This window comes from Poromitra crassiceps (genome assembly GCF_964638095.1).
Source record: "Poromitra crassiceps genome assembly, chromosome: 1".
In the NCBI taxonomy this organism is placed as follows: Eukaryota; Metazoa; Chordata; class Actinopteri; order Beryciformes; family Melamphaidae; genus Poromitra; species Poromitra crassiceps.
The window spans coordinates 114,860,966-114,882,979 of record NC_139623.1 but is presented as its reverse complement, the minus strand read 5'-3'; the positions used below and the strand labels follow the sequence as shown (position 1 = coordinate 114,882,979).

The following is a 22,014-nucleotide window of genomic DNA, read 5'->3' as shown; positions in this document are numbered from 1 at the left end:
ATGACATCACAGTTGCTTGAGTGATATCACTGATGGAGGTTTGGTGATGTTGTGTAGCTTCTGTTAACATGACAGACTCAAAGCCACGGCAGTTGTGGGATTTCACACACGCACTGTTTATTTACCACTTGTCGACCATATTGCATGCATGGTCTCTATGGCACTAATCTCTCACACACATGTAGATCGATAGGCTATAGTTTTACACACACCAAGTTGTCACTGAAGAGAAGACTGTTCTTACGTCTTGCATTATAGACTGCATGGAGGCAGACTTGAGAAGAAGAGTTGCCATAAAGCCAATACAAAACAAGGAGCGCCACGCAGTGGACCAATAGCCTATGATGTTACTGCAACCAAATAATGTTCCTAAAACAGAGGATCTAGGCATTTGTGACTGTTACATGATAACACCACAATCGTCACTGACACCGCCACAGACACCACTTAGCCAATTTTAATAAGTCCTCCTGTCATAGAAGTTCTCAGGTGTGGTGGAGACCGTCTTTCCTGAGCATGAGACCTGAAGGCAGCATACTGTTGCCCTGCTAAATGTTTTTACTGCGGCTGCGCGAGTCGCCCCTCCCGGAAGCGACATGGTGGTTGTTTTGGTGGTAGGCGGTAGCATGGATGAGCGGTAGTCATCTGTCAAACGGCAGCAGGTTAAGTTACACCAGACAGCTAGTAACCACGGAATTAAGGACAGTCGTATTATATTCAGAATGATTTTTCAAAACCAATAAAACGATTTGTGAGTGAGGGATAGACGTTTTAATTTTTGGTGAACGTTCGCTTAATGCTAGCGTAGCTAACTTAGCCTCCTCGCTGGCTAAGCTTGTTGTCACTCTGTCAACAAGTTAGCCCGTTATGGATTGCACAGCGCTGGAGCTCGATGCTGTCAAATTTGCCAAAACGGCCGTGACCTATGACCAGAATGGGAAGTACAACGAAGCTGTCTTTTATTACAAGGTAAGAGGCTGAAACTTAACGTGATTGCAGATTTCTGAAATGAAAATCGGCGACATTTCCAGTTCTGCAGTCAACATATCACTTATCGAATATTGTTATACAGTATATAGGACGAATCAGCGTGACGTCACTTGCCACCCAGAAATGCGGAACCCCGCGGCAGTTAATAGTAACGGCCACATTCCACTGAGTCCGTGTTCGGTCCGTCTGCGCTGTGGTACGGCTTCGGAGCCGATACGTTTCCACTCTAATCATTGTGTCAACCCACCTACTCCGCTGCGTTGCGTGTCTACTCCGTCCCAGCTCCGTAGCGGCTCGTGCATTTTTGTCCAGAGAGGGCTGTATATAGGCCTGGACGATGGGGTTGAAATCAATATAATCATAAGGATTCTTCTCAATATCAATATCATATGTTTCACGTATGCAAAATCAGTGTTCATCTCATTGAACTGAATGGTGATGTCAAACAAACCTTATATTTTCAAATAATATTCCTGCCATACCTCATTTGATCAGTTTTTAAGTAACATTTGCTTGTCATCATCAATTTAGACAGCAAAAATGTCACTATTAAAATAACTTCATATCATCACGATGATTCCACTGAAAGACAACAGGCTATTGAATTATCGTCCACTCCAGGCCTAAATCAAGCAAGTAGTATGTACTAACTTAACCTAACTAACTATCTGGTGTGCACAACATTGTCAGACTAAACTCTGGCTGACACCCCAAAAACCTACAATCCGCCACAGAAAAATGTATATTGTTTGTTTATTAACTGGCCCCTGGGGGCCTTCTATCATTTCTTGAAAGTGGCCCCTGGGCAAAGCAAGTTGAGTATCCCTGATATAGGCTATGTGCTGCCAGCAAAAAGCTTCCACGACACAACTATGGTTAATAATTTAGCGCAATACTATAAAATAAGTAATTGAATTCCTGCAGCAACGCGCATGCGCAAGTACTTAGTTGCTAGCTGTGAGTGTGACTGAATGGCCAGAATTGAATCCGAAGCAATACTGCATCAAGTGTGGAGCGAGGTGCTCTGGGCACGCTATGTTATTGTAACAGACTGTATATGAGGCTCTGTGTACCCCGTGAGTTGCCGGTGTTAAATGAAGTTAACCTCTGAAGCCGTACAGCCTACAGACTACATAGACGCACACACACAGTCAACATCATTTTAGTCTGTTGCCTAATATAATAGCCTGGTACACATGATATAAAATACACCTGTCCCATATGATCGTTTAGCCTGTGGTACCGTACAATCATGTACAAGTTGTGTACAAGATAGAGATTGAGATGAAGTATACATTATATGTGCCTGGCGCCCCATGTATTTTAAGTGATCGGATAGCTCAGTCGATACAGCACACTGGGTGGTCGCAATGTGGGAGATTGGTGGTGCGAATCCCTTGTGACGTGTTTCATTTTTAATTTAAGATCTTAAAGCTTAAACTAACCTGGGTTTTATCTTCCACCTGCACAAGTCGGTTAACTTGAATGACCTCCCATAGCTTGCCACTTTGAGTTTGTACACACACACACACACACACACACACACACACACACACACACACACACACACACACACACACACACACACACACACACACACCCACACACACACACACACACACACACACACAAATGTATATAACAAATTTATAATATTCTACAATCTTTATCATTTTCAGCTGCATAAGTGCCCTCTATGGGTTCAAACCTGCTTTTTTTGCCCTCCAAAATGCCCAAAATGTGGTTGCATCCTACGTCACGGCTAACTCCCGCCTTCCCCACTCATGTGAAAAATATTTCATATTTCATGTGATCAATACTGTAGTTCACACCAGAGCCATAATAGGAGAGTTGCAACATCTCCATTCACTCCAATGGACCCGTTTTTAGCGCGAGCCCTTTAACAGCGCAATGGATCATGGGTAATCGCCTACTGTGGCTAATATTAGCGGCTAGTTAGTTATGTTACATGGCAGTAAAACGCCACTGAATGATCAAATTTATATACATTTTAACCATTTCGGGCAATACTAATTTCCATACGGACCCATCAGTGTTGATTAGTTGTTTATAACGTGGCTATATTTATAATATAGCCACGTTGATACACTGTCATGCAAAAAAAAAGAAAGAGGGATTGGGAGGCGGGTCATAGTGTGTCTGTCGATGATTTGATTTGACAGTTCTGGGCATTGGCGTTGGCCAATCCTGGCGTCTTTCGCCCCCAAATCAGTGTGTTCTGGCGCTAAGCGAGTGGGTTCTCTGAGGCTCTCTGAGGCACGAGCCACCTATGTTAACGTGGAGCATTGCGGTAAATACAATATTCCTGGAATGCGAGTTTAACGAACCAGTTACATGTCCTCTGCATTCTACATCAAATTAAGACATTACTGTTTGTTTTATTTTGTATGTTACATACTTATTGGCCAAGTTATGTTAGTTTATGGACTAGGAATTCTGTCAGGGTACAAGGGACTATAGGCGGCCATCTTGCCTGCAGAGTTTTCAAATCAAGTAGAATACCGTTTTGCCAGAAATAGTTAACTGTTAACGTTACCTTATTGATTATAATTTAATTACCGGTATGTCACATTCAACCACTGCTTCCTCTGGGACTCTGTGGTGCAGGAGGCGGCCCAGGCCCTGATCTATGCTGGCATGGCTGGGTCCAAGCTGGAGGGAATCCAGGACAAAGTGAATGAATACCTGGATCGTGTCCAAGCCCTCCACAATGCTGGTAAGTCCATCTTACAGGAGACACAAATGCGATCTAATTTCATTTGACTTTTCCCGCATTTAGCTGGCTGGCATGTTACTGACAGTGATTGAGCAGGTAACAGTCACCATCTTAAAGCTGCATTCAGCGATGTGTTTGTGTTAAAATAAGTGTTAAATGGCTCTATATTCTGACAGCAATCACTGAAATAGAGTGTTTGGTCAGTAACTTTGAACCCCCAACCCCCCGCTGTCTATCTCTCTCCTGTAGTCCTGCAGGCAGGGCGGAGTTATCTCCGCAACCGTAACTCATAGACACTCATGCATAGCGGCGTTGGATTCGGGGTGAAAAAATACATATCGTCCTTTCATGGCATCGCAATTCGACCTTCCGTTTCTCAAGACAAAAACGTTCCGTTTCTCAAGATGTGCCAGGACAACCACCTCTCTCTGAACGTCTCCAAGACCAAGGAGATCATTGTGGACTACAGGAGAGGGGGGGGCACACACCCCCCAATCACCATCAACGGCACAGTGGTGGAAAGGGTGGACAGCTTCAAGTACCTGGGAGTCAACATCCACCAGGACCTGACCTGGGCCGGCCACACCGCCACTGTTGTCAAAAAGGCCCAACAGCGAATACACGGACTCAGGCGCCTGAAGAAGTTTGGGCTAAGGAAAGAAATCCTCAGGGACTTCTACAGAGGCACCATTGAAAGCCTGCTGACTGGCTGCTTCACCGCCTGGTACGGGAACTGTACCACCATGGACCGCAGGGCGCTACGGAGGGTGAGGCGCGCGGCCCAGCACGTAACAGGAGACGAGTTGCCAGAACTGCACGAACTGTATAACCAGCGGTGCCTCAGGAGGTCCCTGAAGATCATCAAAGACACAAACCATCCCCACAACAGCCTGTTCTCCCTGCTACCCTCAGGGAGGAGATACAGGGTTCCAAAAGCACGCACAAATCGCTTGAGGAACAGTTTCTTCCCGCAGGCCACGAGACTCCTTAACATACACAAATAGTGTAGTAGTCGTACCGTACCGTACTGCAGCTGCTACCATTATGTATGCCTAATGTTTAATTGTATGTCTAACAAGGTACATGCTATTTGCACCTGTATGTCAATTACGTCGAATTTAAAATGTCTGAACACGTCTAACGTATGCACAATGCCTAATGTTTAATTGTATGTTTAATAAGGTACATGCTATTTGCACTGTATGTCAAATACGTCGAATTAAAATGTCCGAACATGTCTAACGTATGCACATAACATGTGCACCTATGTGCAATGAATATGCCACTGACTTGTCTTATCGCTATTCTGCCTCATTGCCTATTGCTGCTTAGTATTGCTTATTGATGCCTATTTCTTATTGCCTATTGCTCATTGCTTGTTGCCTATTTGTACTATGTCGTAAACGGAGTCCACAGCACAAGAATTTCACACGTGATACTTGTACCATGGAGTGACAATAAAAATCTTGAATCTTGAATCTTGAATCTTCTCAGAAAATGTAAAGTTTTCTCTGATTGGATAGTTTGAGGTCGGCGCCAATTTTTATCCAATCAGAGAAAAGTTGACATTTTCTGGGAAGCGGAAGGTTGAATCGCGATGCCTGTAAAGGACTATTATGTATTTTATAACATATTTTTATTTTAAAACATCGCTGAATGCAGCTTTAACACTGCGATAAGAAACACTGGGAATCATACCTGCCTTATGCGACACCCTCTCAGGAGGTTGGTCACCCTGTTGCCCTTTTTGGTCACTCCTGTGGTCAATTTGCACTCAAATGTGTCACACATAATTTGCAGTACTTGTTAGGGATGCCACTATTTATTGAACTTCAATATATATTGCAATACAACAATGTGACAATGCACATAGTGGGGCAGAAAAATGTATTGTGATATTAGCTCCATTTTATTCTGCTCCAGTAATCACAAATGAGACGTCTTGACAATCACAATTTCACAAACCCTCACTCGAAATGATATTATTTCCACTTTGTAATTACATTTTTAAATTGTTGTTTACATTGTGCCATTGCTAGAAATATTTGTGTCTCAACATAATTCTGCACAGTCCTACTTTGTTGTCATTGAACATTTATTACATCAGATCATGCTACACTCACACTGTTACAAACATTCACAGCTGCCACAGGGAGTTGAAGTGCCTTGTGGGATGGGAGAACATCTCCTTACACTGGTTTTGATCAGGGTTTTGGGTCCAAAGATGTTGCAGAAAAATGCTGCTGCTTAGTCAAGTCTGTCTGATATAAATATAAAACAAACATGCATGTAAATACAAACGTTAGTACTTTCCCTGTAGACAGGGATTCACTTTCTCTGCGTAATTATTCCAGACAGGGATGTTTGAACCAGCAACCATTTTGTCACAAGCCCTCTTCAAACTTAAGTCCAACACTGCCCTTTATAAATATGTGGATATTTCTATGGTGTGTGGAATGAGGAAACCCTGTTTGAGATCATTCTCCACCTACATTTTTTTCAAAGTAACATTCTGTGCTGGTGAACTGTTACTGATTAACAAGCTAAGATGATGCTGAGGGCCTGCTATTGAATAGGAAACCCTTTCTCACCTCCCTGCTCACTCATTTTTTCCATGATTTACGGGACAACTCTCCTCGCACTCAAGGTGTGTGTGTGTGTGCATGCGTGGGCGTGTGCGTGTGCAAGTGCAACCACAGAGACCATGGGAGTGCCTGTTTTGTTGGACAGCCAGTGGGTGTGACTCCCAGTGAGCCAATCCTCATTAATGTGATCCACTAAGCAGTGCCTTCTCCCTCCGTTTCCTATGAGATTAACATTCATTTGATTATTTAACATGATTTTGCATACATGAACCATATTGTGATATATATTGATACAGAAAAAAAGATCTTTATGGTGATATTGATTGATCGTCCAGCCTTAGCTAAAATGTATTCTTATGATCGTAGTACAGGTAGTAATTGTTTGTGTGTATTTTGATTCAAACCAAAGACATGGGGCCCTATTCTCCCACAGGCCTTCGGCGCAAAAACTGGCCTTACATGCAAAAAAACGTGCCTTGCGCCTGCCTTGGGAAGATATCAACATGGCTTTAGGCCCCCAAATGCGCTTTAGGCGAACTGGGCGTGGCGCAGTCCCAGAATGGGCGAGAATAGGCGTTTCGGCATTAAATACCGGCCTAATGATATCTTCCCACCTGGCGTAAATTTAGCGCTTTGCGCTTTTGAAAACCAGGCCTATTCAGTGCGCCAGTTGCGCGGAGCGCTCCTCTGCCTCTCCTCTGCCTCTCCTCTGTCACCCTTCTCTGTGTCACTCCCTCTCTCTTGCTCATTGTGTCACTCCCTCTCTCTTGCTCATATCAGTCTGGCAGGCACAATACGACTCTCTCTCTCTGACTCCCTCGCTCAGACAGACACAACACATGTCTGATAGAAAAAAGAAGTTGTAAGTTCACTGCCTGGCATGTGAAATCTCCCAGCATGCATTGGCCTAATTCATTTAGCTAATAAATAGCAACCAAATGGTAGATCTAAATAATGTGTAATGGTAACACAACCTGCAATTGTAGAACATTTCAATATTGGACCAAATAAAACATCGAAATGAAAACACCACCCTATGTGAAACATATATGTCATATTGGGGCTATATATATCCCTTGTAGATTTAACGTGATTTAGATGAGTGACAGTGTAACGCGGTTCTACTGTCATGTCCTACTGTGATGTCCGCTCCAATAAATTGGCTCTACTTCACATTTTAGTTTTACAATAAAAACACATTTATGCAATGACTTTACATAATGTAGGCTATATTTATGTGCATCATCCTACCTGTGCGGCAGGGGAGAAGAAAAGGTAGCAAAACGATATCATTCTGGACAAACTTTCACCAATCTAATCTCATCATAGGGATAGGCTATATTTTTCTAGCTGATGCGTTTAGAACATTCTTTTCACTTTGATCTTGCTATAGTGTAGCGTATTTACATGCTTGCAGTATTTAAACTGCAGTTAGATTGATTTGAGAATAATATGGAATAATAGCCTATATATGGAGACGGACAAGAGGGGATAAAAGGAAGGGGGGGAGATCAGAGCCCTCGGCTTTTCTGAAGCCGGACTGGATCGCTCCGTGGAATTGGAGCTGAAAAGTGAAGCATGTGATTCGTTTACTGCATTTACCCAATGAGCAGATAGTGCATAATTTTACGCTTCAAAGGCGTGGTTGTAATGCTTAAAGGCTGCGTGTAGCGCCAACACCAAGATATCGAGTGGGCTGGTCCACGCCCACTGATCTGCGCTGCGCTGGGCGCTCAGCGCAGTTTATAGGCTGATGCAACGATAGGGGCCATAGTGTTTACATGTCACTTGTCTTATACTGTGGAACCACCCACCTGTCATATTGTTTAACCTCTTTAACCTGTGGTTGACCTTTAACCCCAGTCCAGGCGCAGAGGAGTGACCCGCTGAAGTCACGGCAGCAGGTGGACCTGGAGCGCGCTCACTTCCTGGTCACACAGGCCTTCCAGGAGGACGAGAAGGGCAACGGAGACGAAGCCATCGAGCTCTACACACAGGCTGTGGAGCTGTGCATCCAGACAGTCGGTCTCTTTCTCTGCCTCTCTCTCACCCTCTGTCTCTCTCTCTCGCTCTCTGTCTCTCTCTCTGTCTCTCTCTCTGTCTGTCTATCCGTCTCTCTCACTCTCTCTGTCTGTCTGTCTCTCTCTCTGTTTCTCTGCCTGTCTCTCTCTCTCTCTCTCTCTTTCATTCTCTCACACTCTCCACACTCTATCTCTGGCTGGATGCATCACTCTCTCATTCATTCATGATGACCGGACCTATTATTGATTAATTCTATGTGTCATTAAAAAGGTCTTAAAAAGTTTCTTGCTCTGTGTTTCCAACAGTCCAACGAGACGTCGGACCAGGCGCTTCAGGCCAAGCTGAAGCAGCTCGCTCGCCAGGCCTTGGACCGGTAAGATTTTCTGACGGTTAAGATCTGTCACCTGGATGGGCTGAGTACTCTAAGTCTGTTTTGACTTGCTGCAGTTTATTCTCGCTATTAACTCCATGTGGTTATTGTGTTTTGCTTAGCTGCTGAAAGTGTACTGCACCCATGATCTGAGGAAGCTAAATGCCTAAAGTATAAATGTGGTATGAACTAGTGCCTGCCCACACAAGGTGTGTGTAATTTAGGAAGGTAATATAACAGTGAAAAAAGATACGCACATCCCAACCAGTTTGAAAGGCAGGTGCTGGACCTAATAAAAACTGCAGTGAAATAAACAAAGAAAGGCCGCACACTGTAGCTCCCATTTGCTTTTGTATTTATTAGGGGTGCACCGATCGATCGGCAAGCAATCTGTATCGGCCGATTTTGACCTCAAATATGCGATCGGCTGATTTCCGATATTTCGGCTGATTGCCGATATTTTTTTATATATATATATAAAAAAAAAAAAAAAAAGCCCTATCACTAATCAGGCTTTCCAACGATATAAAATACAATGCCAATTGGTATTATTAAAGGGAAAAAATAATCGACCTAAAATAACGTTTCCAAACTTTTTTTGAGGAGTTTATATATCGGTGATCGGTGATCGGTAATCGGTGATCGGTCGATGATCGGTTGGGCAGATATTTCCCATAGGCAATCGGTGATCGGGGGCAAAAAACATGATCGGTGCACCCCTAGTATTTATTCCTTGTGTTACGTTTCAAGCTTACGCTCTTCTTCAGACATAAAACACATACAGACGCCATCTTATATACCCCCTCACCTGTCACATGACTCACCAGGTCATCATTAATTTAGGAAGGTGTCATTTTTACATAGGTTTTGAATATAAGCTGACAAATGGAATATTTCTAAAATATTTGTTGTTTTGTTGAGATTGAGGTAATCCAGTGTTTTGTTGAGATTGGGGTAATCCAACACAATGTACAGTAGGGTTTGTTTGTTCTTTTAAATAAAATAGATGATTTGATTTAGCTTTGTTGCAGTCAAGCCTCCAGTTTCCAGTGTGTGTTTATTTCTCCTTTCAGCTCAATTCAGCTCCTCGCGATTCTTACTAGATGTTACATTTCTTATCATTTATGTGTTTGAGCAGTTTAGTTTTTCTGAAAACAGTGGTTTTTCAGTTGCCTGATATCCCAGACTGAAATCAACATTCAACAACCACCTCTGTTATGTTACGACAGGGCGGAGGGTCTTAAAGAATCTCAGTCCAGATCGACTCCAGCCCAGCCTCAGGACAGGACCAAGCCCAGCGGCAGTGCCCCTCCCGGGGGCCTGGTCCGCCAGTTCTTCCCTCTCGGCCCGGACTTCTCCCTCCACGACCGCCCCCAGCCGGTCCGGCCGGTCCAGTCCAGCGAGCCCCAGGGCCAGCGCTACACATCGGAGGAGATCGAGGTGCTTAGGTGAGCTCATAGGGGTTTGTCCATTCATATCAGTGGGCAACAGAATTAGGGAATGTATGAAGCCAGTCGTGAAATTCCATTAATTCGAAAAGTCCGCAGGGGGGCGCACGTCAGGTCCGGAAGTGACGACACGTACATTGGCTCCAATGTAAAAATGAGCCGACTTCTCTCTCGTTCTGTGTCTTAAATAAACATTTTCCGAATGAGCTTATGGTCTGAATAAACAATTTCAAGTCTTTTTCATGCTCCCCTGGGCTCCGTTTTCTAAATTATGGTCCCATTTCGAGTAAAAGAGCCGATAAAAATTATAACTTTGGGGGCGGGATTTTCTTTGATTTACACCAGCCACAGGAAATCAGATGATCCCAACCAGTTGCCAAGGCAGGCTAGCTAGCTAGCTAGCAACGTAGCCAGAGATAAAAGTAAAATAACAGAAACAGCGTTACCCTTATGCTATTTTAATGATGTTAGTAGACACACGTAACAGTATAGATCCCCGTGATGAGGTATGTTGATCAAAAGAACACCTAAAACGCTATATCGAAATCGGGTTTTAGTGGACGGGCAGCTCTGAAGTTGGGGCTTCAGAGCTGATCTGCGGCTAGCTAGCTAGCAACAGTATAGAGCCCCCGAGGTCTGTTGATCAAAAGAACACCTAACGCTATATCGTTATGTAATGTGACTTGTGACATGATCACCACATTTCAATAAATATAACGTTTTTGCACATTTGAATGCTGCTGGTCGTTTGTGTAACGCTGTATATATTGGACATTTAAAGCTGATACACAATTGTGTTGAGGTAATTCCGCAAAGCTGTTAAAAATATAACGTGTAACACTTGAAACAATCAAATGTAACTTTTTCACAGCAATACATACAGTCCAGCCCACCATGGTATAGGAAAGGAACTGTTTGAATTATATCGAAATATATTTGCATGGTGTAGCAATGCAGTCTGTTAAGATACTGTAAACATGCTAGATACTCTGTGACACAGAAAGGCAGATGAGCTAGCAGCAGGGATCTTGTCACCCTGAATTCAGATAAACTTGTCTGTCTAGCTAGACAGCTAGACAATATTACTGTACCATAATACCACAAGCTAAAGGCAGCATACACCAATGGAGGGATGGGTAGCATTAGCTAACGTCGTCCAGGCTATACAGTAACGTTAGGCTATTATAAAGTTATGAAACGCTGATTCAGATGTTACAATAATATGACATAATATGAGCCAGTTAGCCTAGCTAGAGAGAGTAATTTCAGACCACCAGATATCACCATATTTCATTTCAATAAATATAAAGCATTCGTTGATTGAAGCAGACTCAGACTGCTGGTCGGTTAAGTTTCTCCGTCGTCCAATCCTTGGTTTGTGTTCACTCGACATCAACAATCGTATACATGATAATATACAACAAGGCTATCTTTGTTGACAATGTTTATTGACAAAAGCATTAAAACAAGCAAATATAACAATATTCTCCGGTCACTGGCAGATAGCTACAATTGTTCAAAGCAAACCTCTCATGTCAGCATTTGGCTTGTGTGTTATTGCAATTTCCTATGTTGAAACAACTGATCAGCAGTAACGTGTATAGTTAATCTCAGGAGAACAGAATATTATAGCTTTGATCTTCAAATCATGATCCTCTGTTGTGTCCCATCTGGTACTGGACAGCAGCTACCCCCTGGAAGAAACGAATTAGACACTGTTAATCACTGTATAACGTTAACGTTTGCTTACCCAACACTACGTGCGATTGGTAAATACTGTAAATGCAGAGGTGGATAACTATCCAGAGGAGTTGAACCCCCAGCTTGTTCCCCCTCATCTAACGTTAGCTAGATATATAACGCTATTAGCTGGTAGATCATATGAGTATGCTTTGAGTCTGCCTCATCTCAAAGAGGTAACCTAGGTAATAGGGCTGGGTCGGTTTGAAAATTTTAAAACCGGTTCGATATTGCTGTCTAAACCGGATCGAACCGGTATACCGATTTTTTTTTTTAATTAAAAAAAAAAAAAAAAAAAAAAATTTTTTTTTTTTTTTCCCCCCCCCCCCCCCCCAAGCAGGGCTCCCGAGTGTGGCCCATAACTGTCTGTAGTGCAACTTCAGTCCACCTGATAGCGATAATACACCTCTAAGCTGGTATTGTCAACCAGCAATGATACTGAATAAAAAGAAGCAGGACACCTGTGTAACAAACACACCCTGTATTTATTTCTCATAACTATTCAGCTCAACTTTTCTTCTAAACATCAAAATAATAAATGAAATAAGACTTCTGCCTATAGTGCAACTTGAGAAAAAGGCTAATAAAAACACAAGCAGTGCAATCAGAATGGATTGGCTTACAGCTGAGCTGCCTTATAAACTTCAAAACTCACAAATTCACACAATATAGGGCCTAGGCATGGGTCGGTTTGAACATTTTGAAACCGGTTCGATATTCCCCAAAAAAACGTATCAAAGCGGCTGCAGTTGGTGGCGATAATGCACCTCTAAGCTGGTATGCTGCCAACCAGCACGAACACTGAATACAAATAAGCAGAACCTTTTAACTGCAACAACACACTGTTTTTATTTCTCATAACTATTCAGCTTAACTTTTCTTCAAACATCAACATAATAAACAAAATAAGACTTTTGCCTACTAGTGCAACTTGAGAAGAGGCTAATACGAACAATAGTGCAATCAGAATGGACTGGCAAAAAAAAAAAAAAAAAAAAAACTTAAAAAAAAAAAAAAAAAATTTTTTTTTTTTTTTTTTTTTTTTAGGTTTTTTCGGTTTGCACGTGATCAAACCGGTTTGGGCTCGTATACCGAACCGAACCGGTAAAACCGGAAATCGACCCATGCCTACTAGGTAAACAGAACTGCGTTTGTTTTCTGTCTACGTCCGAATCTGTGCAGCATGCAATACTGTTTAACGTTGTATAACGTTAACTTATGCTACTCTAGTCTAACGTCCTCCTGTAATGACAAATGGACATGTAGCTAGCGTTAATGTCATGCTATGCAATTAGCGTTACGTTAGAAAATAAGATTACCTCGATTTTGTGGAAGATGCAAGCGGCAGGCTGGTGACGCAGCGCGAGGTCTGGAGGAAATAATACTCTGGTTTTTCTTCGGGCTATTGTATTCACTGTGACAGCAATGGAGCAAGGCTAGCAATAGCAACTAACGTTAACAACATTTGTTAGCCAAGCTAACGGCTAGCAGGGAAAATAACATGAACAAGATGGATGCCGTGGCGGAGGAAACCGGAAACTCTTCCCCGAGTCCCGTCCACGCTCACGCTCTTTCCTGTTTTCCCGGCTCCAGGTTTGAACAGATTTCCCACAATGCAACAGGAAAATCCATTCATCCAATCAAACGAAATCAAACAATATCGGGAAGTGAGCTTCATTTTGCTGTGTCAAAAACATATAGCTAAGGTGGTCCATATTATGTACTGTCAATGATTCATATTTAGTATGGGTGCCAGTCAGAATAATAGATAGGGGTCAGTATGCAGTATGAAGTAGTAGTCCAGGTCCTTATGTATTTTCGTTCAAAATTTTTGGAGAGTTTGTAAACTATACATTTTTGGAAAGCTTAGAGTGTGACGAAACCCAAAACCAATGTTGCCATTTTTTTCAAAGTCACTATGGTGGCCATCTTGGCGTTTCAAAATGGCGACCACCAAAATTAAACACCTGCACTGGAAATCCCTATATGACCCAGCAATGTAGTTTCCTATGAGCTTTTATGAATGGAATGTCATCTATAGGCCTAGTGGATGAAATTGAACTTGGTTGCTAAGAGTTGCATGTTGAGAAATTTGAGTAATTCGCATAATGAGCCAATTAATTGCCGAAAACTGGAAAATGGCTATAACTTTGCTTCCAGTTAACTTAGAAAGATGATCTAAGAGTATGTTTGTTATGTGCAGGAATTCATCTATTACCATAGTGCAGTCATGCAACCTTTCCTAATTAGCATAATTAGTATAAATTTGGTTAAAAAAAGGTAACAATCAGGAAATCTTCTGTTTTGGGCAACTTAGAACGATTATCTTAGAGTCTATGTTTTGATGTCTAGAAATTAATGTCTTGCCATAACTAAATCATGCAACCTTTGTTCATTAGCACAATTAGCATAAATTATATGATTAGGCTGAAATGGACATCTATATTTTGGCTTTAGTCAATTCCATTTTGGATTTTAAAAACGACAAATGTTCAAAACACTTTAAGGAAAAAGGGAAGGAAAATCAATTGGATATAATATAAAGTAAATATATTTATAATTTGAATTCAAGCATCCATAACAAATGGATTGTAACAAAGATCTCTGTACGTCAAGGCATATTGAAATTCATAATTTGCAATTATAACTAAGTTAGTTAAAAACCCATCTAATTCAAGATCTTCAGCATCACTGCCATCTGAATCCCGGTTTTCAGATCTTGAGTCGTCATCGTTCTCACATTGTGTACTGCAAAGGCAAAGGTCAGTGCATTGTAAGTTTCTCTTCCTACAGGAGCATCTTTGTGTTGAACAATCTCCTTTGCAGCGGCATCTCACCATTTCAATATTGGACTGAGGAGCTGGTAGTACATCATAGGGATGTCGAAAATCATAATTTTTCTTGACCGACAACCGACACTCATTAGCCGACAACTGTCGGTTAACCGAGAAGATTAAAATGCGCTATTTGACTGTCTGTGCCCCATTAAACAATTACCACAACAAATGCTTGATTTTTTTCATTAGAAAGCGTTTATTTTTTACATCTACAAGCAGAAAAAAACAAGTTGAAGCCTCCAGCCATCTAAACAAAAACATTCCTCCGATAGGCTATACTTTAGAGCTGCACGCATTGCATATTATAGGCACGTCAATTGACACGCAGCTGCCCGGTGAAGTAGTGTTTGAGCGGACGACAGCCCAGGCTGCAGGGCGCACTGACAAAGTGCGCAGCATCACAGTATCTTCTCCTTTTAGCAATATTCTCACTAATCCCACAGTGGTTTACCTGCTTTTGGTCTCACCCCTTATTCCTCTCTCTTCACACACGCGACGAGGGCTCTGCTCTCTGTGTGTCTCGCTGGGCTCCACATTATGAAGACGAGTCGCACGCAGCTGTCAGTAGCCGCTTTCACACCGGCCTTGAAAGTGTCAATGAATACAGTCTACAAACAATCCGTCTCTGTCCCGTTCTGAAACAATTTCTCCGAACTGCGATGTGTTGGACAGTAAAGACTAACGTTAATTGTTACTTTTCAATCGTCAATTAGACCGCTTCATGTCTGCATCTTTAGGACACGGTAAAAACTACCTTTTGATCAGTGCGCGCTGAACGCTGTGAGATTAGCAAGGTGTCGGGTTTCAGGCCATGCGCTCCTCTCTCTCTCTCTCTCTCTCTCTCTCTCTCTCTCTCTCTCTCTCTCTCTCTCTCTCTCTCTCTCTCTCTCTGCATGTGTTTAGGAGACGTTTACTGTTTACTTCGCTTCAGCTCAAGCTCTCACTAATGCTACCTACAACCGTCCTTGCTGCAACGAAGCACCGCGATGCGACCTTCGGACGAAAAAGGGCCGTCATGGCATAGCGCACGGGAAGAAGATAAGACGGTGTGAGCGAACGTTGTGCCTACCACGTCCAAGCTATAATACCTCACGAAGGTGTCGTGGGTTGACCATGATGCCGCAGCACACATGTCCTCTACCGATACACCACGCAATCGCGTCCAAGATGAAGCAACACCCCGCATAGAGTGAGCTTTAATGCCCTCCGGTGGAATCTTCCCAACGGCAGAGTAGGTTAGTGGCCTCAACTATCCAATGCGACAAGCGCTCCTTGGACAGAGGCTTACCTAAAGCCTGAGCTCCATGGCATACCAAGAGCTGGTTAGAAGTGTGCAATGTGCGCGTCATATTCACATAGGCTAGAAGCGCCCGTACGGGGCAAAGCGCCTGGAGTCTCCTCTCCTCCATTGGATCTGACTAAGGAGGGTTAAACGCTACCAGATCTATGGTCATAGACCTGAACCCGGCCCTAATGTTCTTGGGCTGGTAAGCGGGGTTGGGGCGAAGCGTGACCCTGCGCTCATCATCAGAGAACACCATGCATGACTGTTGCACCGACAGGGCAATCAAGTCACCAACTCTCTTTGCCGGAAGACAAAGCTAGCAGCAATGCCGTCTTCAGCGAAAAGTGTTTCAGACTGATTGTGTCAATCGGTTCGAAGGGAGGTCCCGAGAGACTCTCCAACACCGTAACCAAGTCCCATTTAGGGAAGACGCTCCTCGTATGGGGGCGAAGCTTGCGGACGCCCTTCATAAAGCGAGAAACCAAAGACAGGCTTCCCACTGTCTTGCCCTCAGTCTCCATGTGGCAGGCAGAGATTGCGGCCAAGTATACTTTGAGGGACTGTGGCGACTGGCCCGCTTCGTACAGGCCTTGGAGGAAGCAGAGAATGCACTGTATGCCATAATACACTGGATCCAGGTCCTTTTCCGCACACCAGCGCGCGAAGGACTGCCACTTGTGAGTATACTGTGCACGAGTGGAGCTAGCTCTAGCGCTCTGTATGGTCTGTACCACGTTCATCGGTAGGCCCTGGGCTAACAACCGTTCCCCTTCAGGAACCAAGCTGCCAACTTCCACTTGTGTGGGGAAGGGTGCAGAATCTCCCCGCCCGCCTGCGACAGTAGGTCCACTCGACGTGGCAACAGCCACGGAGCCTCCTGCGCCATAGCAATCAGGTCAGCGAACCAGATCTGCGACGGCCAATGTGGGGCTACCAGAATGAGCTGCAGGCCCTGCTGCCTCACCCTGGCTAGCACCTGTGGGATCAGGGGGAACGCGTAGAGGGCCTCCCCCGGCCAGACGTGCGGCAGTGGCCCAACAGTGGGTCGTCCCCGAGGACAGAGAACCACTGGGGACAATGGTGTGCGTGCCGCGATGCGAAGAGATCGACGCCGGCTCAACCGAACTTGGCCCAAATTTGTTCCACCACCTGTGGGTGGAGAACCCATTCCGAGTTGTGCAGGTTGCCCCGCGACAACAAGTCTGCGCCCAGGTTGAGGTGGCTCCGAATGTGGGCCGCCGACAGGGATAGCAGGTGAACACGAGCCCACTCGTGGATGTCCGTCGCTGGTTCATTCAAGGCCTGCGACCGGACACCGCCCTGGCGATTGATATACGCCACCGTGGCAGTCTTGTCCAAGCATATCAGTATATGGTGACCCAATATCAAAGAAAGATGATCATTCTAAGATGACTAAAAGTGAAAGATCTAGCCATTTCCTAATTGTGACCTAATTTTTACATACCTTATGCAAATCATGCAAATTAGGAAATGTTGCATGTCTGCACTATGGTAATAGATGCATTTCTGGACATGACAAACATGGACTTGGACTCTTAGATCGCCTTTCTAGGTTAACTTGAAGCAAAATTTTAGCGATTTGGCGATTAATTAGCTCATTATGCTAATAGTCAGGTTCCCAATGTTCTGATTTCAACCTTCGTTCAAAATTTTGGGAGAGTTTGTAAACTATACATTTTTGGAAAGCTTAGAGTGTGACGAAACCCAAAACCAATGTTGCCATTTTTTTCAAAGTCTCTATGGTCGCCATCTTGGCCTTTCAAAATGGCGACCACCAAAATTAAACGCCTGCACTGGAAACCCCTATATGGCCCAGCAATGTTATTTCCTATAATCTTTTATGACTGAAATGTCATCTATAGGCCTAGTGGATGAAATTAAAAGTGGTTTCTAAAAGTTGCATCTTGAGCAATTTGAGTAATTAGCATAATGAGCTAATTAATCGCCAAATCGCTAAAATTTTGCTTCAAGTCAACCTAGAAAGGCGATCTAAGAGTCCAAGTCCATGTTTGTCATGTCCAGAAATGCATCTATTACCATAGTGCAGACATGCAACATTTCCTAATTGGCATGATTTGCATAAGGTATGTAAAAATTAGGTCACAATTAGGAAATGGCTAGATCTTTCACTTTTAGTCATCTTAGAATGATGATCTTTCTTTGATATTGGGTCACCATATACTGATACGCTTGGACAAGACTGCCACGGTGGCGTATATCAATCGACAGGGCGGTGTCCGGTCGCAGGCCTTGAACGAACTAGCGAGAGACATCCACGAGTGGGCTCGTGTTCACCTGCTATCCCTGTCGGCGGCCCACATTCGGGGCCACCTCAACCTGGGCGCAGACTTGTTGTCGCGGGGCAACCTGCACAAATCGGAATGGGTTCTCCACCCACAGGTGGTGGAACAAATTTGGGCCAAGTTCGGTCGAGCCGGCGTCGATCTCTTCGCATCGCGGCACGCACACCATTGCCCCCAGTGGTTCTCTGTCCTCGGGGACGACCCACCATTGGGCCACTGCCGCACGTCTGGCCGGGGGACGCCCTCTACGCATTCCCCCCAATCCCCCTGATCCCACAGGTGCTAGCCAGGGTGAGGCAGCAGGGCCTGCAGCTCATTCTGGTAGCCCCACATTGGCCATCGCAGATCTGGTTCGCGGACCTGATTGCTCTGGCACAGGAGGCTCCGTGGCTGTTGCCACGTCGAGTGGACCTACTGTCGCAGGCGGGCGGGGAGATTCTGCACCCTTCCCCACACAAGTGGAAGTTGGCAGCTTGGTTCCTGAAGGGGAATGGTTGTTAGCCCAGGGCCTACCGATGAACGTGGTACAGACCATACAGAGCGCTAGAGCTAGCTCCACTCGTGCACAGTATACTCACAAGTGGCAGTCCTTCGCGCGCTGGTGTGCGGAAAAGGACCTGGATCCAGTGTATTATGGCATACAGTGCATTCTCTGCTTCCTCCAAGGCCTGTACGTAGCGGGCCAGTCGCCACAGTCCGTCAAAGTATACTTGGCCGCAATCTCTGCCTGCCACATGGAGACTGAGGGCAAGACAGTGGGAAGCCTGTCTTTGGTTTCTCGCTTTATGAAGGGCGTCCGCAAGCTTCGCCCCCATACGAGGAGCGTCTTCCCTAAATGGGACTTGGTTATGGTGTTGGAGGGTCTCTCGGGCCCTCTCTTCGAACCGATTGACACAATCAGTCTGAAACACCTTTCGCTGAAGACGGCATTGCTGCTAGCTTTGTCTTCCGGCAAGAGTTGGTGACTTGATTGCCCTGTCGGTGCAACAGTCATGCATGGTGTTCTCTGATGATGAGCGCAGGGTCACGCTTCGCCCCAACCCCGCTTACCAGCCCAAGAACATTAGGGCCGGGTTCAGGTCTATGACCATAGATCTGGTAGCGTTTAACCCTGCTTACTCGGATCCAATGGAGGAGAGGACACTCCAGGCGCTTTGCCCCGTACGGGCGCTTCTAGCCTATGTGAATATGACGCGCACATTGCGCACTTCTAACCAGCTCTTGGTATGCCATGGAGCTCAGGCTTTAGGTAAGCCTCTGTCCAAGGAGCGCTTGTCGCATTGGATAGTTGAGGCCACTAACCTACTCTGCCGTTGGGAAGATTCCACCGGAGGGCATTAAAGCTCACTCTATGCGGGGTGTTGCTTCATCTTGGGCGCGATTGCGCGGTGTATCGGTAGAGGACATGTGTGCTGCGGCATCATGGTCAACCCACGACACCTTCGTGAGGTATTATAGCTTGGACGTGGTAGGCACAACGTTCGCTCACACCGTCTTATCTTCTTCCCGTGCGCTATGCCATGACGGCCCTTTTTCGTCCGAAGGTCGCACCGCGGTGCTTCGTTGCAGCAAGGACGGTTGTAGGTAGCATTAGGGAGAGCTCGAGCTCAAGCGAAGTAAAACGTAGGGGTTGTGCAACAACCCAGGTTTTACGAGTGAAAGCGAGAGCTCCCACTATCCAGCCTTGCTGTCCGGGTATATACTTGGCTCAATGTTGAATGCTTGGAGTGGGGTTCCCTGTCTGGCGGGCCGCTACAAAATGGCTGACGGTCGCATCCAATCACAGACAGGGTTCGGCTAGGTGATGCCTTCAGGAGCGACTGCGGTGTTCCACGTCACCGTCACGTCACCTGGGTGGTTCGAAAGGTTAACTTTTATGGAATAAAAGGTAAGAGTAACGGAGGAACAACATGCAGAAATGCTTGGCTAGGTTTGTGTGTGCTGCCTACTGCCCAAAAGGAAGAAACATTAAGAAACATTCCAGAGCTGCATTGGCACATGTTCTGCAAGTATATGGCAGAGAGTTAAAGGCTACCACCTACAGAGGGTGCCTTGAAAAAGCACATTGATAGGGTACATGTGCAAGCTCATGTTTGGGGACAGGCAAGCGTTGAGCAGCAAGTACCTTTAAATCCTCTCAAAAATGGCTACTTCAAGGCTGATAAAGGCCAGTTAAGACCCACTACCACTGATGTACTACCAGCTCCTGAGTCCAACATTGAAATGGTGAGATGCCGCTGCAAAGGAGATTGTTCAACACAAAGATGCTCCTGTAAGAAGAGAAACTTACAATGCACTGACCTTTGCCTTTGCAGTACACAATGTGAGAACGATGAGGACTCAAGATCTGAAAACCGGGATTCAGATGGCAGTGATGCTGAAGATCTTGAATTAGATGGGTTTTTAACTAACAGAAGTTAGTTATAATTGCAAATGATGAATTTCAATATGCCTTGATGTACAGACATCTTTGTTACAATCCATTTGTTATGGATGCTTGAATTCAAATTATAAATATATTTACTTTATATTATATCCAATTGATTTTCCTTCCCTTTTTCCTTAAAGTGTTTTGAACATTTGTCGTTTTTAAAATCCAAAATGGAATTGACTAAAGCCAAAATATAGATGTCCATTTCAGCCTAATCATATAATTTATGCTAATTATGCTAATGAACAAAGGTTGCATGATTTAGTTATGGCAAGACATTAATTTCTAGACATCAAAACATAGACTTAGACTCTAAGATAATCTTTCTAAGTTGCCCAAAACAGAAGATTTCCTGATTGTTACCTTTTTTTAACCAAATTTATACTAATTATGGTAATTAGGAAAGGTTGCATGACTGGTAATGGATGGTAATAGATGGATTCCTGCACATAACAAACATGGAGTTAGACTCTTAGATCATCTTTCTAAGTTAACTGGAAGCAACGTTATAGCCATTTTCCAGTTTTCGGCAATTAATTGCCTCATTATGCGAATTACTCAAATTTCTCAACATGCAACTATTAGCAACCAAGTTCAATTTCATCCACTAGGCCTATAGATGACATTCCATTCATAAAAGCTCATAGGAAACTACATTGCTGGGTCATATAGGGATTTCCAGTGCAGGTGTTTAATTTTGGTGGTCGCCATTTTGAAAGGCCAAGATGGCCACCATAATGACTTTGAAAAAAAATGGCAACATTGGTTTTGGGTTTCGTCACACTCTAAGCTTTCCAAAAATGTATAGTTTACAAACTCTCCAAAAATTTTGAACGAAAATACATAAGGACCTGGACTATAATTACTCAAATTGCTCAAGATGCAACTTTTAGAAACCACTTTTAATTTCATCCACTAGGCCTATAGATGACATTTGAGTCATAAAAGATTATAGGAAATAACATTGCTGGGCCATATAGGGGTTTCCAGTGCAGGCGTTTAATTTCGGTGGTCGCCATTTTGAAACTCCAAGATGGCGACCATAGAGACTTTGAAAAAAATGGCAACATTTGTTTTGGGTTTCGTCACACTCTAAGCTTTCCAAAAATGTATAGTTTACAAACTCTCCAAAAATTTTGAACGAAGGTTGAAATCAGAACATTGGGAACCTGACTATAGGGTGATATGGCCATAAAATAATATCACAATATTTTCAGGGTATTTCTGCGATAATAATATTCTTGA

General features: G+C 44.1%; 1 protein-coding gene across 1 annotated transcript in view; it reads left to right on the top strand.

Moving 5' to 3' along the window:
• Nucleotides 1-766: 766 nt before the first annotated feature.
• The window catches only part of capn7 (calpain 7), a 100,310-nt gene continuing 79,062 nt past the window's right edge, over nt 767-22,014 (top strand). The window contains exons 1-5 of the mRNA XM_083640341.1: nt 767-969; nt 3,619-3,727; nt 8,176-8,333; nt 8,640-8,707; nt 9,934-10,152. Coding sequence (XP_083496467.1) covers nt 868-969; nt 3,619-3,727; nt 8,176-8,333; nt 8,640-8,707; nt 9,934-10,152 — 656 coding nt within the window. The 5' untranslated portion in view covers nt 767-867. The remainder of the gene's footprint in view (nt 970-3,618; nt 3,728-8,175; nt 8,334-8,639; nt 8,708-9,933; nt 10,153-22,014) is intronic.